This window comes from Bombus huntii, chromosome 8 (genome assembly GCF_024542735.1).
Source record: "Bombus huntii isolate Logan2020A chromosome 8, iyBomHunt1.1, whole genome shotgun sequence".
NCBI classification, from domain to species: Eukaryota; Metazoa; Arthropoda; class Insecta; order Hymenoptera; family Apidae; genus Bombus; species Bombus huntii.
In genome coordinates this window covers 5,212,501-5,228,387 of record NC_066245.1, presented here as the reverse complement: position 1 = coordinate 5,228,387, position 15,887 = coordinate 5,212,501, and the positions used below count along the sequence as shown (strand labels likewise).

The 15,887-nt window shown below is 41.9% G+C and overlaps 1 protein-coding gene and 1 pseudogene across 10 annotated transcripts in view; one reads left to right on the top strand and one right to left on the bottom strand.

Moving 5' to 3' along the window:
* The window catches only part of LOC126868599 (AF4/FMR2 family member lilli), a 169,548-nt gene extending 155,519 nt beyond the window's left edge, over positions 1-14,029 (top strand). For 7 of the 10 annotated variants that reach the window (XM_050624250.1, XM_050624252.1, XM_050624251.1 and 4 more), the window contains 11 exons: positions 7,154-7,208; positions 7,410-7,462; positions 7,895-8,411; positions 10,382-11,139; positions 11,276-12,161; positions 12,245-12,384; positions 12,515-12,712; positions 12,770-12,877; positions 12,961-13,057; positions 13,146-13,440; positions 13,533-14,029. In XM_050624250.1, the coding sequence (XP_050480207.1) occupies positions 7,154-7,208; positions 7,410-7,462; positions 7,895-8,411; positions 10,382-11,139; positions 11,276-12,161; positions 12,245-12,384; positions 12,515-12,712; positions 12,770-12,877; positions 12,961-13,057; positions 13,146-13,440; positions 13,533-13,642 (3,217 nt within the window). In that variant the 3' untranslated portion in view covers positions 13,643-14,029. The remainder of the gene's footprint in view (positions 1-7,153; positions 7,209-7,409; positions 7,463-7,894; positions 8,412-10,381; positions 11,140-11,275; positions 12,162-12,244; positions 12,385-12,514; positions 12,713-12,769; positions 12,878-12,960; positions 13,058-13,145; positions 13,441-13,532) is intronic. The other 3 variants (XM_050624255.1, XM_050624253.1, XM_050624254.1) reach the window with 3 other exon arrangements.
* A 1,187-nt stretch (positions 14,030-15,216) lies between these two features.
* The window catches only part of LOC126868385 (uncharacterized), a 7,643-nt pseudogene continuing 6,972 nt past the window's right edge, over positions 15,217-15,887 (bottom strand).

Genomic DNA, 15,887 nt, shown 5'->3' with positions numbered 1-15,887 from the left:
GGGGGTTAAAAACGAACGAGGAGAGATACGAGAGGAGGAACTGAGCTAGTGGTGCGGGCAGAGAGGCAGGCAGGGAGGTAGTACGCAACGAAAGAGAGACAGAATGAGGCGTCGAAGGACGAAAAGAGACGGGTCGAGTTAAGAGGAGACAGAAGGCTTCGCCGCGACAAGAACGAGAGAGGAAATAGCAGACCGAGAGAGAAATACGTTGGTATACATGCTGGAACTTCCGAAGTTATTCGCAACAGGCAGCTTGCTAGTCTGCCTGGTGAAATTCTACGTGCCACTACCGCTGACTTCGTTCCTTTCTCTCTTCTATCCACTCTGGTCTCTCCCCTCTGTACTTCATCGCCACCTCCAACGATTCCACCGCTCTCACCCTCCATCGTCCTCCATCGGCCTTCTACATCACCGACGACCTCCTTCCATATTTCCTGCGTCTCATCGTCCCTGTTTTAATAGCTAGCAGAACTTACTGTCGCAGTCTGCGACCGCCACCGTCTATAAATGCGCACGGAACGAGGAATGCGATTCCCGTTTTACGAATTGCCTACCAGGCGCATCGCGATCCACGGCTTCGTCCGAGGCGCACTCCTAGTTTTAATTATTACGCAACACGGAAAAGCGCCGCGTGAGCCTCATCGTTCACCTGAAAATCGCTTTCATTGCGATAGTCTACTGTTTCTACGAACTGTTTGTAGTTCTCTCTTGAATTCGCTAAGTCGTCGATTTCGATGATCTCTCTCCCTTGTAACGTAATCTTGAGATTACGGATGATCATTATCGAATCTCTTCCGTAAGACGTATGCAGCTTGAAATCTTGTTTAACGTTATTAGAAATCAAAATGATACTTTGTACGCATACTTCATTAAATGTCATTCGTATCAAAGTATAATGTACAAATCTAAATAGACCCGCAGTCCAAAGTATCGTTCAATAATCTAATTGATAATCTTGCCATATCGTGGCTCAAGTTATATTAGCCTAGGTGATTAAATTTATCCTTAGGTGCCAATAATAATTTTCGTCGAATTTATGTGTCGGAGATGAAAGGACATCGGGGCGTCTTCCTTTTGGAATATTGGGAAAACCCCCAATACCCTAATCCACACCTTTACTTAAGTACACTTAGCTACATTTAAGTAATAAAACTAAAAAATAGTTGTGCTCAAGGTTTATAGGACAATATGTTTGGGCTCGAAGTGGCATAACGAGCCACTGAATGTAGCCCGGGTTAAGGGAGGGACGTGTACCCAACAGAAGTATGGAACAATTGTATAGCTCTCCATAGGAACAACGATTGACCCGAGAATCAGGGAGAGAGCTATATAAGGGCAGTTCCACTTGGACATAGATAGTCTATTCCGAGCAGTCCTACTTGCACTTTGAGTGACATCAGGATCGTGTATCATATCGTATTCGTCGTCCCGTTGGCCGTGGATTCGTTATCGAATCTGAGGCTACCGTGATTCGTGTCTAATCGCCGCGATTACTCGATAACGTTGTAATACTTACGATTGTGATAGTAAACATTACTCCTATTGTGACAACCATGGCTAATCCTAGCGAAAGTTCGTTAAACGCCCCTAACCCTATTGACGTCAACCTGACACATATCAGGTACGTAAATATAAAACTAGAATATTTGTATAGAAAATACACATTTATGATTAAACGAAAAATGTATGAAAATGATTAAAAATATTTTATTCGAAGTATTGCCCATCGCTAGCTATACATTTTTCCCACCTGTCTGGCAATTGGTGGATGCCACGCCTAAAAAAACTGTCGGTCTTTTGAGGCAGACCAGTCATCGAGCCATTTTCGTACATTTTCGTAAGAAGTGAAGTGCCTATCAGAAAGTGCGTGTCCTATCGATGCAAATAAATAGTAATCGGACGGAGCCAAGCCGCGTGTGAAAGTATTTTCCAACTGAACGCTTCAATCGTTTCCTTGACCGGGTTTGCTGTATGTGATGGTACATTATCATGAAGCAAAATTACTTTGTGTTGCCTTTTTTGATATTCTGGTCGTTTTTCACGCAAAGCTAGATTCAAATCGAGCATTTGTTGTCGGTAGCGCTCAGTATTAATGGTTTCGCCAGGTTTTAACAGCTCATAATAGATCACACCCTTCTGGTCCCACCAAACACAGAGCATTGTCTTCCGTCCATAGCGATTTGGTCTTGTAGTCGATGTCGGTTGTTCGCCTGGAGCTACCCATGTTCTTTTACGTTTAGGATTCTCAAAATATATCCACTTTTCATCGCCAGTCACAATTCGGTAGAGAAATGACTTTCTTTTGTATCTGGCGAGCAGCATTTCGCAAGCGGTTTTTCGGTTTTCCTGCTGTCTTTCATTCGGTTCATGTGGAACCGATTTTCCCACCTTCTGGATCTTTCCCATGGCTTTCAAACGTATGGAGACGGCTTGTCGTGTCACGTTTAATTGATCAGCGAGTTGTTGTTGCGTTTGAGCGTCATCCTCATCCAACGATGCTTGCAATTCGCTGTCTTGAAACTTTTTCGGTGGTCTTCAACGTTCTTCGTTCCTCGCGTCAAAATTGCCACTTCTGAATTTTTTAAACCACTCAAAACACTGTGATTTACCAAGAGCATGCTCACCGTAAGCTTCGACAAGCATTCGATGCGATTCTACAGCAGTTTTCTTCAAATGGTAACAGAAAATCAATGCTGTCCGCAAATCGTAGTTTCCAGGCACAAAATTTGACATGTTCAACGCTATTACAAACTATGCTGTTGTGTGAAACTTGTATTGTTCCGAGTCGAAAATGTTTGTGAGAGGTCAACAAAGATTTTTGGCATCAATGACGCAGTTTAGCGATAACTACATTATCAGCTAGGGCCATTTTAAGCAAATTCCGGTTTCATACTTACAGACGTGATATATCCACCCTGAACACTCTAAAGATTAAACGGCTCGAACTAATCATTCTTAAAAACTACAATAAAAAGTTTCTGTAAATCCGCGAAATCACCGTTTTCCTGAGTCGGTGACACGATGCTAGTCCGCTCTCCAACCTGTTTCCGACTCGGTTCCCAACCGTTCGGATTCAGTAATTAGGTAAACTGCGCTCTAAGCGGTTCGTTTGCTTACGTGCTCCTCGCCGTTTACCCGGCTTAATTAATTCTCGCAATGGTGGCACTCTTTGCGGCCGAGATTCATCGAGCGTGTTCCAGGCAGGCAGGAGCACGTGCCGTCGCCAGAGCGGACTGATAGAGACTGGCAGATGAGCTAATGGATAATAGGCGAACACCGGCGAACGATTGTTCGCTGGAGCGATCCGAATGGGCGCCTCGTGCCTCTCTTCACGTATACTCGTGCACTTGAATCGCGTTCTACCTCTTTTTAAAATCCTCTCGTCTCGTTCCCGGTAAATGTCTAGCGACGCTTCAATTATCGAGACAATGGACACGCGTGACTCTCTCTTTCTCTCTCTATCTGCCTATCTTCGGAGCCTCGTCCTCCGAACAATGTGGCGTGTCCATTCTGCGTGAATTCCGAGAGAGAATCGATCGGAGGCCCGAGACGAATCTGGTTCGAACGGCCCTGCGATAGAAAATAGATCGTATCCCAGCGATTCGTCGAGAAGACCAAACGTTTAAATCCCAACGAAACCGGATAACCGGATTTCCCGTACGAATAAAATATTCCATTGAACGGCAGCCAGCAAGAGAGAAGGGATCCGAAGAGATTCGCGAGAAATTCCGGTCTCTTTTTCGTTGCCAATTACACGGGGCCGTCGTCAAAGCGTTTAATTCGATGAAAGGACGACCTCGTAATAATGTCATGGACTTTTCTTTTTCATTTTCCCCCGGAAATGATTCGCGCCGGTTCCCAAAGGAGCCGGATATGTCGCTCCCTTTTCGTAACGCGACTACGTCGCCACTGTGTTGTTGGTTCGCTGTTCTCGCGCGTACACGCGGCTGGCCTGTTCCTCGTTGCAAACTCGCGGCGGATCACGCGAGGTTAAAGAAGGTCTGCCTCCCCGGGTTCAGGCAAACAGGTTCTGCTCCTTTTCCGCAATGACGGGGCCGCGTTAACGCGCTGACAAATGGAAATGGATTCCAACCGCGAGTACCGTTTTCCTTCTCGCCTTGCCATCAGCTTCCGACACAATGACTGCTGTTCAAGAACTAGCTCGGCAATGTATCTATGTCCTTGTATTCTCTGTTTTACAATCTCTTTCACTCACTTCAAACGAACTACGTAGACATTCTTAGCACGCATTCTGTCACGTTCGCTCTAAACCTTGAATGGTCATGAACTCTTCTTCCCGATCCATAAACTCGGTCCAACCATGTATCTCTTACTCGAAGTTCAGTTTCTCGTAATAAATAGCCGTCAAAAATTCCTCTTTGTACAATATCGTACAGCAATTTTAGATGAATTTTAAACGAACTCCCGCAGGTTGAATAGAATTGTCTAAACGCGAACGTATCTATATGATATTACATTGTCCAAGATAAATTTTGATTTGCGATATCTAGAAAACTCGACAACGTTTCTTGCACCGATGTATTCAGGAAACTCTCCTCTGTCTGCTAGAATTAAATTGGACTTTGTAGCGTGTTTGATTTTCATCGAAACATCTCGTTTTTGATCGAAGCTAGAAACTAGCTATACGAATAGCTTGTACCCACTAAAGTTCCTATAAACAAAGTTTTAAATTTATATTGTCACAAAATGTTCAATTTAATTTCTACAGGCATATATAGTACATGTATATATGCCTTGGCTCGCTACCTGGAGCAATTTAAAGCAGCTCGTCCCGATCCTCAGACTATCATATCGTCCCGACACGCGGAACGTTCCCAAGAAGAAGTAAAAGAAGGAGAAGAAGAAGAAGAAGAGAAGAAATCTGCGGAGAATAAGATCGTTGAACTTTGCTAAACGCCAGTTTGTACCTCCCTGGTTCTTTCGCGCTCCGATAGAAGATAAAGCGGCTGTCGTTTCCCGAGGGGGGAGGCGAAGAATCCGTCGAAGGTAACGAACGGCATGGCGTCGAAATTGAAAGGGTTCCCACGAGGTCGCAATCCACGATCGTTAAACCGTGTGTTCGTTCGCCGATTTTGCCACTTTATTCTCCTTTGCTATTCCACCATTTCCAACCCGTAGCTTTCGAAGCTCGTTGTAGTTTCAAAGTCAATCAAAACTTCTAACTGAATCTCGTTTAATAAATCAATAAAATCCAAGGGTGAATGGAATTCCGGTTTGATCTCTCGATTCGACAATTTTCTACTATTCCGTGTGTTGCCTGTTGAGCGAAGGAAGAGAGAATGTGGCACGATAAAACGAAAAGGGTTTTTTCCCCTTTTTTTTTCTTTTTGCTTTTTTTCGCTAGACGAAAAATTCACGAGAGCAGAGAGAAGACTAAACCCGAGGTTAGGCACGGCTAGTCGGCCATATCCATAGGCATCGACGAGGACGCGCAGGACAGCGTGTTTAGGGTCGATGAACCTTCGTACATCCGCGTTCGGTGCTTCGCGTATACTTTCCCTCTTTATCTCGCAGACCGTGTCTTCTCTCTTTTCTCGTTGCCTCCCCATAGCTACTCTTCTCGCTGCTTTCCATTCCCCCCCTGTTCGCTGCACTTTACCCGTTCTTAGAGTGGCGTCGCCGCCTCTCGCGTGCCTCGCCGATCGAGGGTGAAAGGACCCTCTTCTTTATTTTTCTCCTTCTTTACGCTCGCTGATGCGCGTTTACGATGCTTGACGACGCACTGCTATTGTCGTTCACCGATTCACAGGTTAAATTAGAATGTTGCTACCTTTGGTTACGTACATTGGTATGCAAGTGTCAAACTTCTCGTTCCACGTACATCATGTACGCTGCAATCTACAAGTACGATTCTAAAGTTACTACAGTAATTTTGGGATTTTGCTGCGCATTGTATAAAGCGAGGTATTGTGATCTCACGTCTTTTGTTGTTTCAATACTTTCAATGCATCTGTAGAAATGCATCAAACTTTTATCCATTCTATTTTTTAATGTATAGCATTTCATGTTTTTTACTTTCTCAATTATATTTATAGTTATATTATATTAATTATCTTATACGGGTAACAGTATTTCCATCGCTATGAAACGAAATATTCGTCGTTTATAACAAGAATAATCCAGCGTGCACTAAAACGAAAGTTATAGAAAGTACACGGATATCGGGCTATAAAAATCTACGAATTTTACCTCGTCTTTCGAATATTGCTGCAATTTGTAACATCGTGTAATAGAATATTCTCCGCTTCATACAATGATATGATGTCGTACATTGCATTAGATCGTATAATGGTATGTGTACCACATAATCGAATACTGTACCGATCGGATGTTAATGGAAGTCAAAAGCGAAAGTGTGAGCAGGGAAAGCAAGAAACACGCGGGCTGCTGAGTGACAAAGAAGCCAACGGTGGAGAGGCGAAGTGAAACAGCGGTTTCAGAGATCAATGAACGATTGTTTCCTACCTAAGCCTCTCGCGTCGTTCGTGTTCTACAGGTTGCACCGCGCGTCGGTGAACTCGGCACGCGTTTCTTCTCCGCGTCCGCGTTCTTTTTCTTGTCGATTCTAATCGAAAGTGCTTCGTTCGAAGAGAACCGGCTCGATTCGTTTTTTCTTTCGCCTCTGTTTCCACTCTCGACGATTTCGTATAATACGCTGTCGCGATTAACGAGCCTTACTCGGCGAATGAACGATTAACAATCGATTCTATTTAACGTCAGAAATACTAAAATTTCTTTTTCCTTAATTAAAACAGTGGTTAAAATGATTAAACAGTCCGTCAATCTACGTACACAATATTTTATAGATCTGCAACGGTGTATTTCTGGGGATTTGAATAATTTCTTTGGGAAATGCGTGTGAAAGCTTGTTCTTCTTTTAAACAACAATAACTGCAGTATAATCTGCCGCTATTCTAAATAAAACACTGAGATATATTTATTTTCTTTAAAAGTCAAAAACTTGGATAATTATATATGTTTATAAAAATAATGATCTTTGCACATTCGCTAATGGATGAAAATGACCCTATTGGATTTCTTTTCTGTATGATGCTTTTGATAAAGTCGTTAATTTCTTTGTTCTTTTATTTTGTGGAATTTTACTGAAAATCTTTGTTCATTCTTGTTACAGTGATTTGGAGCGGGACTTGAGTTTATCCGAGGACAGCGATGATGAGACAAGCAAGGTAATAATATCGTTAAATTATTGAATATCATAATATTCTATTTTGCGGGGTTATTATTGAATTTGTAGTATTTATATTAATTAATTCGTACTTGTAACAATTATTGGATTAAAGATTCGGTTAGAGAGAAACATGGGTGAAGATCGCGATTACAGCGATGTTATACAATTAATTGGTAATCGTTCCGTTTTTCTTCCACAGGAAACGTCATCGCGAACGACAAGGGGAAACAGAAGCCCAGACCTCACGGTCGAGTAAGTATCCCGTTTATCAATACGATCGCTAATTAATACTCCTGTTATATGGTCCCATTATCTCCATCCAAAATTAATGCGCCCACCTATTTATAGCTAATTATCAACTTATTTTATCATCCTACCATGGCGATATACAGGGGCTATATTATTTCTCATCTTGAATTTATTGCTCTCGCTATTTTTACCATATTATTATGTTCAACAACTCAGTCTATTAACGAACAGAACTTCGAATCTAAGTTATATTAAAGATAGAAAAAAAGCAATTTGAAACAACAAGTAATTTCAACTACTTTATTATTTTTTAGTCTAGAAATAACAATAATAAGTTTTAAGTTTAGAACTGACAGTAAATTTTATTTAGTCAGACACAAAGTTGAACGTTTCACGAATTTGTATTTATTAGAAAATTATTACTAATGTTCACAGTTTATCAACACCCCTAATACCAGCGATGACACCAGCCCCGCCACCCCTGGCACCCATGTCACCCATGGGTCCGTCACCGGTGGGTCCTCTCTCACCCACGAGGCAACTGAGTCCAATCAGACCTCCGTCACCGCCGAAGCAGTTGACTCCTGAACAAGTGCTCTCACCTCCACCCGTGAGCCCGTTGCAATCGAAAGGTACTCCAAGCCCAACGACTCATCAAAGGCCACCCAGTCCTTCCGTTCAGGCTCCACAGAGTTCCGGTAGCGCCAGTTCAAGCTCTGATTCCGGCTCTGATTCCGGATCTGACAGCAGCGACGATTCTGAGGATGAAGCCAGCACACAACCCACCAAAGGCCCTTCCACTCCTCCATCGGTATCACCAAAGAATGAAAATTTGATCGAAGAACCGCCGCCTGCGATCGAGGAATCGAAACCGAGATGGAACCTCAGTTCGTTCTTCAATAAGACCAACATGTCTCACGGGGAACAGAATTCGGAAAACAAGCAAGCTCAGGTATAGTTTTCATCTGTAGTTGACATTTATGTTGGTGTTCTTTGGCCTCTTAACACACATGATGGTTTCGTATTGTGAAAGTGAGAATTCGTTGGAATGACGAACGAACGAGGATCGAGCGGATGACGAATGTTCAACTTAGAGCAGAATTTCTCAATCTTTGTTCAATTCGATCTTTTTTTTCTTAATGAAATATTTTTGTCTTATTAACCGGGTATAATCACAGAGTTAAGAGTCAACAAAGATAAGTCAATCTCAATTAGGTTGGTCTTAGTCCTTGCGCTTGTATCTGCAACGATATCTTTAGCAGACTTTATCTTTGGTAGACACCAGACACTTACAAAACAGGGGATTTTTCAATAAAGAGAGTATATTTCTAGTTGATTAGCTACCAAGTGATGAGATAACTCGTTTTTGCATGTTGATATAAAGGCAATACATTTATTTGTGGATGTTCGGCCGTTCGCGGAGAGACGCGACCGCGAGGAAGCGCGTCAACGAGAGTCGTAAATTCCCGTTACGATTATGCAATCGACGCTACGAAATGATCGATCCCCTATTTCGGTTAGGATAATAGAGGTGGTTGAATTGAGTATACACTAAGTTAACAGGTTACAATTTGCAATTTATTCCAACAATTTGTAGACACAGATAGTTACGCTCGGTGCGTATAGATATAAGTTAACTGGCGATTGAACTAAGGATAGAATCCGATCAAGAGATATGACTGAACTAAAGATAGAAAATCAGTCTGGAGGTGTTGACTGATCTAAAGATGTAAAACCAGTGGAGTTCGGTGACGATGCTGTGGCGGAGGAAAGATAGTGACGGGTGTATCCAGCGCCATCAGATTTGTTCATGACAATTTTGGCTAGGAAAGTGAGGGAAATGGCCATTACTTCTGATTGGATAAGAAGAAGGTTGATGGACAAGGAAGGGTCTTAGCCACCCCCGAGATAAAGTTGCTACCGAACGTGAGGAAACCCAACTTTCTCGTATCTTCCCCAAATAGACAATAAATTTAAGGAACACTTGAAATAAAAGATACTTGTTTGGTTTGAAAAACCTTAACTATGACAATGCCAAGATTTATGGCGAGTTTTTAAGATTATTGAGGGTAACGATCCTCCAAAAGTACTTCACAACCTCCAGAGTAAGAAACCCAAAATCTGTAGACTGTAGAGTTTAGAGTATCGATTGAGAGGAGCGTGTTTGGTGGAAATTTGGCTGCACGTGGCAGAAATGTGTGTTGTATATGTTATTTTCCTAAAAGTTCGGTATTATTGAGAACTCGAAGAGTTCTGTAAAAATTGTTGAAGAGGTGAGAGAGTTGTACGAGTTCAGTGAGAGTTCTTGGAAATTGGAGAGTTATCCTGAGAGTTATAGGTATTGCTGCTTGATTTTTATTTCATTGTGAAATCTAGTCTCATCCGTTACAATATTTTTACTATAGTTGGGCTATTTTTAACTTAGTTGATTTCTTTAATTAATGATCTTTACATCGATTCGAGTTACGACATCCTATACCAAAATATGGAAATATGTAAAATATGCATCTAACGACAGCTATGTATCCTCATTTTCATCCTCATTTCCATTATAAAAACGTTTAATCATTTCCACTAGTAAAGCGAAAAAGATGTGCCTGTTAAGAGGTTAAGTGTTTCATGTTTAATTGATATAATTCACAGTGGTTGGTGTTTGGGTGTGTGCGTTAAAACATAATCATAAACTTATATGATACTTGCAAGTTCATAATACATGGAAATACGAAGCATAATCATCTTCTGAAACTTTAACCGAGTTCAGCGTAGTACCTCATCAAACTTTGTCCAACTTCGAGTCCCGCTGTGGTCTTCAATGGACATTCGTAACAGACTGGCTCGTTTTTTTGAGTCAGGGCATTCCATCTAAATATATTTTTGCCCACTGGTATCAGGACAGTTACATTAGAGAATTACTTTTTACAGGATTGCAATAGGCGAGAAGGTTCTCCGGCGGCAACGACGGACGCTAGAACGCACAGGGAAAAGGCAGCTCATGATTGGCAGCTCGACGAGGCCCTGAAAAGCACTCGTAACGCCACAATGATCAGTGTGCTGGACAGTGACAGTGATCGTCCCTCGGATCAAGAGAAAAGTCAGCCAGCGGAGGAAAATCAGCCAGAAAAACCAAAAGTGGCGGACACCAGGAAACCAGGTCGACCTCCGGGTCGTCCCAGAAAGCTTACCAACAAGAATACGAAAGGTGGTCATCGGACGCCAGAAGAAAATCTGAAAAATGGTAAACCTCGTAACAGAACGAGAGGAGTGGGTAGCCCCAAGAAGAAGGCGCCTCTTTCGAAACCCACCATAACGACCAGCGATGATGGAAGCGATGACAGGTCACAGGGAGCTTCTAGCGACTCGGATAGCGATCGACCGACCAGGGTGTCACCCGTAGTAGTCCCAATAAACGAAAAGAGATCCAAGTTGAGTGCATCTTCCAGCGAAGATGAACGCCCGCCAAATAGAAAAAACAACAGTGCCTCCGATGATGATAATACACGCTGGAGAAGAATGCCTATCAAAAGGAGTAAACTGGCAGATTCGCCGAAGAAGCAAGAGAAGAGAAAGAGTCCCGCGAAGGCGAAACCTAGAAGGTCCAACCCACGGGTGACCAATGTTGGCGGGTCTGATTCTGATAGCGAGTCTGAGTTGTCCGTGAGAAATCGTATTCAGGTTGCCAGGTAAGTGTCTTATATATTAAGGAACAGGATCTTCTTGCACAATTGAAGGGGTGGTCAATTATTGTGCAAGAGGGCTTGTACGATAAAATTGAATTAAGTAAAAAGATTTAATGAATTTGATTTATTGTGAATATAGAGTACCTCCAAGGCCAAGGGCACCACCGACTAGAGCTACTTCTCCAGAAAATTCAGACAGCGATAACAGCCCAGGTCCGAAGTTACAGGAAGAGGACGCGGGTAACGTACAGGACAAGAAGAAGAGCGACACTCTTCGGAAAGTATTTTCATCTTCTATGGGAGGAGGAAAGGTCGGAGGTAAAGGAGGGAAAGGCGGTAAAGGCGGAGGAAAATGTGGCATCTATGTGGAGGAATACACCTCTGCGAATACACCGACAGGAGGAGACAGTCCGTACAAGAGACCGTCGTCACGGGCATCCAGTTTGATTCAGTCTTTCCCACCGCTCACCTACGTGAATGGTGTGCCAAGTTTGCCCTGCAGGATCGACCTGAGCAAACTTCCGCATATATCCCAGTTGTCGAGGGGTCAAGAGTTGAGACAACGCACGGAACTTCCGGACACGAGGCCGTCGTCGAGACAAGCCTCGACGCTGACTTTACAAGCCCCTCGACCGCCTACGCCGGAGGAAGGGGAGATTGTCGATACGCCACCGCCTCAACAACTAGCCTCCGATACGAGGATTCACGGTGACGTATTGTTGGTCGACGGTGACCTTAAGAATCGCGTTGTGATCAAGAGCGAACTCATATCGGACACGAAGAGTAATTGCGGCATCGGTTTCGGGGCTGGTGTCGTCTGTGCAGGTGCTAGTGGATGTGGTAGTGGTGCGGGTAGCCTGCCCAAGAGGAAACGTAGCCCGAGTTGTAGTTCAGTGTCCAGTTTCGGTACTGTGTGTTCCGCGGAGACTAAAACGAAAGAGTCGGGAGAACACAAAGAGCGGAGGAAGAGAAAGAGGAAACATTCTGATGCCGGATCAGTTACACCTAGGCCATCTTCAAGTCAGGTACTAAATAAATGACATTTTTCATTTCCCATTTCGTTTAATAACGTTCAAGTTTGTTGAACGATGACATTTTTGTTGAACAGCAAAGTGAAATACAACCAACCAACCACGAACGGGAAGAGAAATTTGACACCAGTTTATTACCGCCACCACCTCCGCCTCAACGAGTGTATTATTCCTACTTTAATCCTCAGAATGAAGTTTTGGAGGATCAGGATAGGTGGTAAGTGAATGTTACATTGCCTCGGTTGAAACCACGTGCGCTAAACTTGTGCCGATAGTATGGAACCTGGACATGGTATAGTATGGGATAGTATGGACACCTGAATTGACTTCGTATGTTCACATGATAGTAGGGACCAGAATCAGTACCTGATGGAAGCGAAGCGGCTAAAGCATAGCGCTGACAAGGAATGCGAACTCACGGCGCAGGGTATGCTTTATCTAGAAGCCGTTCTCTGTTTCCTGCTCACTGGAAATGCCATGGAGGCGGATTCTCTCACGGAGAGGGCATCGTTCACCATGTACAAGGATACACTTAGTCTCATCAAGTGAGTACATCCCAAAATTACCCTTGAACTAGAACGAAGAGTATCACCTAATTAAAGTTATTTCCGATTTCCACTTGCTCTACTTAGATACATCTCGTCTAAGTTCAAGAGCCAGCAGAGCAACTCGACAGAGAGTAATATACATAACAAGCTGGTCATTCTAAGGTGAGCACGCACTTTGAGCTTTTTCCGTCTATCGTGATTGTACGAGCGTGTTTCAAAACATTGTTGTGTCTCGTTTGTTTTAGTCTCTTTTGTCAATCCCTCATATATTTGAAGCTGTACAGGATGCGCAAATACGAAATCAAAGAGACCCAAAGAATTCTCAATGAGTACCATCAAAAGGTATGTGTGCCGGACTCCAACGCTTCATCATAAAATAACAAGTTATTCGACTATGTAATAAAACTTATATTTACTATCTTATCTTTAGGCTGCTCAGGCAACACCGGTACAAGCAGAAGGACAAGGAACGCCATCTTTATCCCCAACACCATCACCAGCTGGTTCTGTGGGCTCTGTTGGTAGTCAGAGTTCCGGATATAGCAGCGGTGAACTAGCAAATCGGGGAGCTGCTTCGGGTCAACCGCAGGCAGCTCCGTCGTACGTTAGTGTTCCATATATTATTTATAACGCTATGAATAAGCAAAATTACCAATTTAACCTGCTACTGAACTGTCTCGAACTGTGGGACCAGGCAAACGCTTTGGTGACAGATATGAATAGAGGTGAGTTTCGAGCATTCGATCATGCATATACATATTTCCGTATTTGAGGGATATATAGCTAAAGTGTCTGTATTGTCGTTTTGTACTTGCAGATTTCTTCATCGAGCTGGATGAAAGATTGGGACCCCTCACATTGAAAAGTTCATTGCGTGATCTGGTGCGCTACGTTCAAGCCGGTATAAAGAAGCTTCGAGATCTCTGACCACAGTGGCATAGCCCCAGACCGCCCACCCCTAATTATATTACTTCTCTCCCACAAAACATGGCCACGTACCCAACGATGTACACGTAAAGATATATAAAACGATCTTTGTGGACTTGGAAGACGTACGGAAGATCGACAATCTTGTGATTATAGTAACGTAACGCGCGTTGAGAAAATTGTCGAGCAAGAAAAAAAGCAAAACAGCGGGAGACGTCGAGTATATTCTCAATGATTAAGGACTATTCTGGTGGGGAGCAAGAATTGAAGGTGGTCTGGGGAGCAACGAAGAGACCGTTGTATTCGATATAATTATATTCGAAAGCTCTAATCACTATGTTTCTTCGTTCGGGGGTTCGTGAATGGGCGCCCTGGCATTTTTTAAAACTCCTAGCACCAATTTTATAGTCAATTCAGAGTTATTCGTCTAACAGTGAAAGAAGTTAAAAGAAGAAGGATCAATATGGATCCGTGATCGGTCATAGAGGGAGCCCTTGTATCCTGTGTATAGCACGCGTTACTTATTTTCGAGATGAGAATGGACTGGCAATGTAAACTCGGAGGAGAAAGCGATCGAAACGAAGCAATAGAGGAAACATACGTTCGAAAAAAACGAAGAAAGAAACGAGGGCGAAATACTGGTCCTTATTTTTTTCGGAATAAATCATTTTTGTAAGTTAACAAATGGGGGCGACAAACACAAGGAAAAGAAGCAAATGAACTGCGAAGGAAGGAAATGACGGAGAAGGAATAAGAAGTGCCACAGAAGCGCCCGTGTGTTCTCGCTTTACGGTGCGCCGCAGCCGACGTTACCTGAAGCATGAGTTTCGTCCTGGCGATTCGAATGCGACGAATACACAAGTATATATATATATATATATATATATATATATATATAAGTATATACATATATATATATATATATTTATATATATATATTATTATATATATATATATATAAATATAAATATTATAAATATAAATATATATTATATATATATATTTATATTTATATATATATATATATATATATATATATATAATATATGCATATAGTTTATTACCTATATAAATATATAAATAATTATAAATATATAGATACGAATATATTTAATGAAAAGAGAACCAGCGCGTTATGCACGCCGTCGCTCCCTTTTTAGTAAATAAAAAGGAAACAAAAACAAAAGAATATGGCGGTCGTGAGATTCGTGACGGTTAGGTGAGATAGAAGAAAAGAAAAGAAAATGGAGGAGAAACAGAGACAGGACAATTTAGTGTAATGATGCATTTCTCTTCGGTGGAAATGCACCGCGAGCAACAAGATCAACAGATTGATCCAAAACCGATACAACACTACTACTATTATGATGTCTAACGTCTTTGAACGAGAGACATGACTCTTTTTTGTAGATAGGTTACGAAGGAGAAAAAGTAATCTAGATTAGATAATTAATACGCAACAAGGAAAAACAAAGTTAAACGGTAACAGAAAAAAAACAAAACAACCAATACATATTATTTACATTACTTAGAATTAACCGGGGAATAAGTAGAGGTTCTAGTGATGAGATGAAAAAAAAAAAGAATATTCAGATAATGATATATAGTGCATACACTACATTATAAATAGTGTGATTATAAAGGAAGAAAAAAATGAAATGACAGAAACAAAGAAAGCGAGAACAGACACCAAACGAAAAAATAGCGCGTAACTCTCATTACACGAGTCGTAAGAAGAAGAAAACAACAAAAGATAAAAAATATACCAAGCGTAATGGATAAGTAAGTTGCTCATGTGTATATTTTTGTAAATAGGTATTTGCGAGTGCCGCCGCCTTGAGGGTGACCTGTCGACGTTTAAAACGGACGCGACAGGCCGGCCCGCCCCAATTTTTGCTACCACAAATGTTATCGAAAATCAAGAAATTTCTGGTAAAAAGAAAAGATAAAAATATTAAAATACACATACACAAGATATTACATGTCCACCGAATTTGTCCTAGAAGTTTTTTCCGAAGTCCAATTCTTCAGAAATGATTGTATTATGTTAAATTTTTTTTTGTACATATATACATTTTATTATCGCTCGTATTATTATTACTATTCTTTTATTGTTGTATCTTTTACGTTCGATTCAATTGACCACCCTTCATCCGCCTCTCGCGAATCGGTTATCGTATTTGTTCGATACGCTTCCTTTTCTTTTCGTTGTTCCGTCACCGACAAAATTAAACAAAAGAACGAA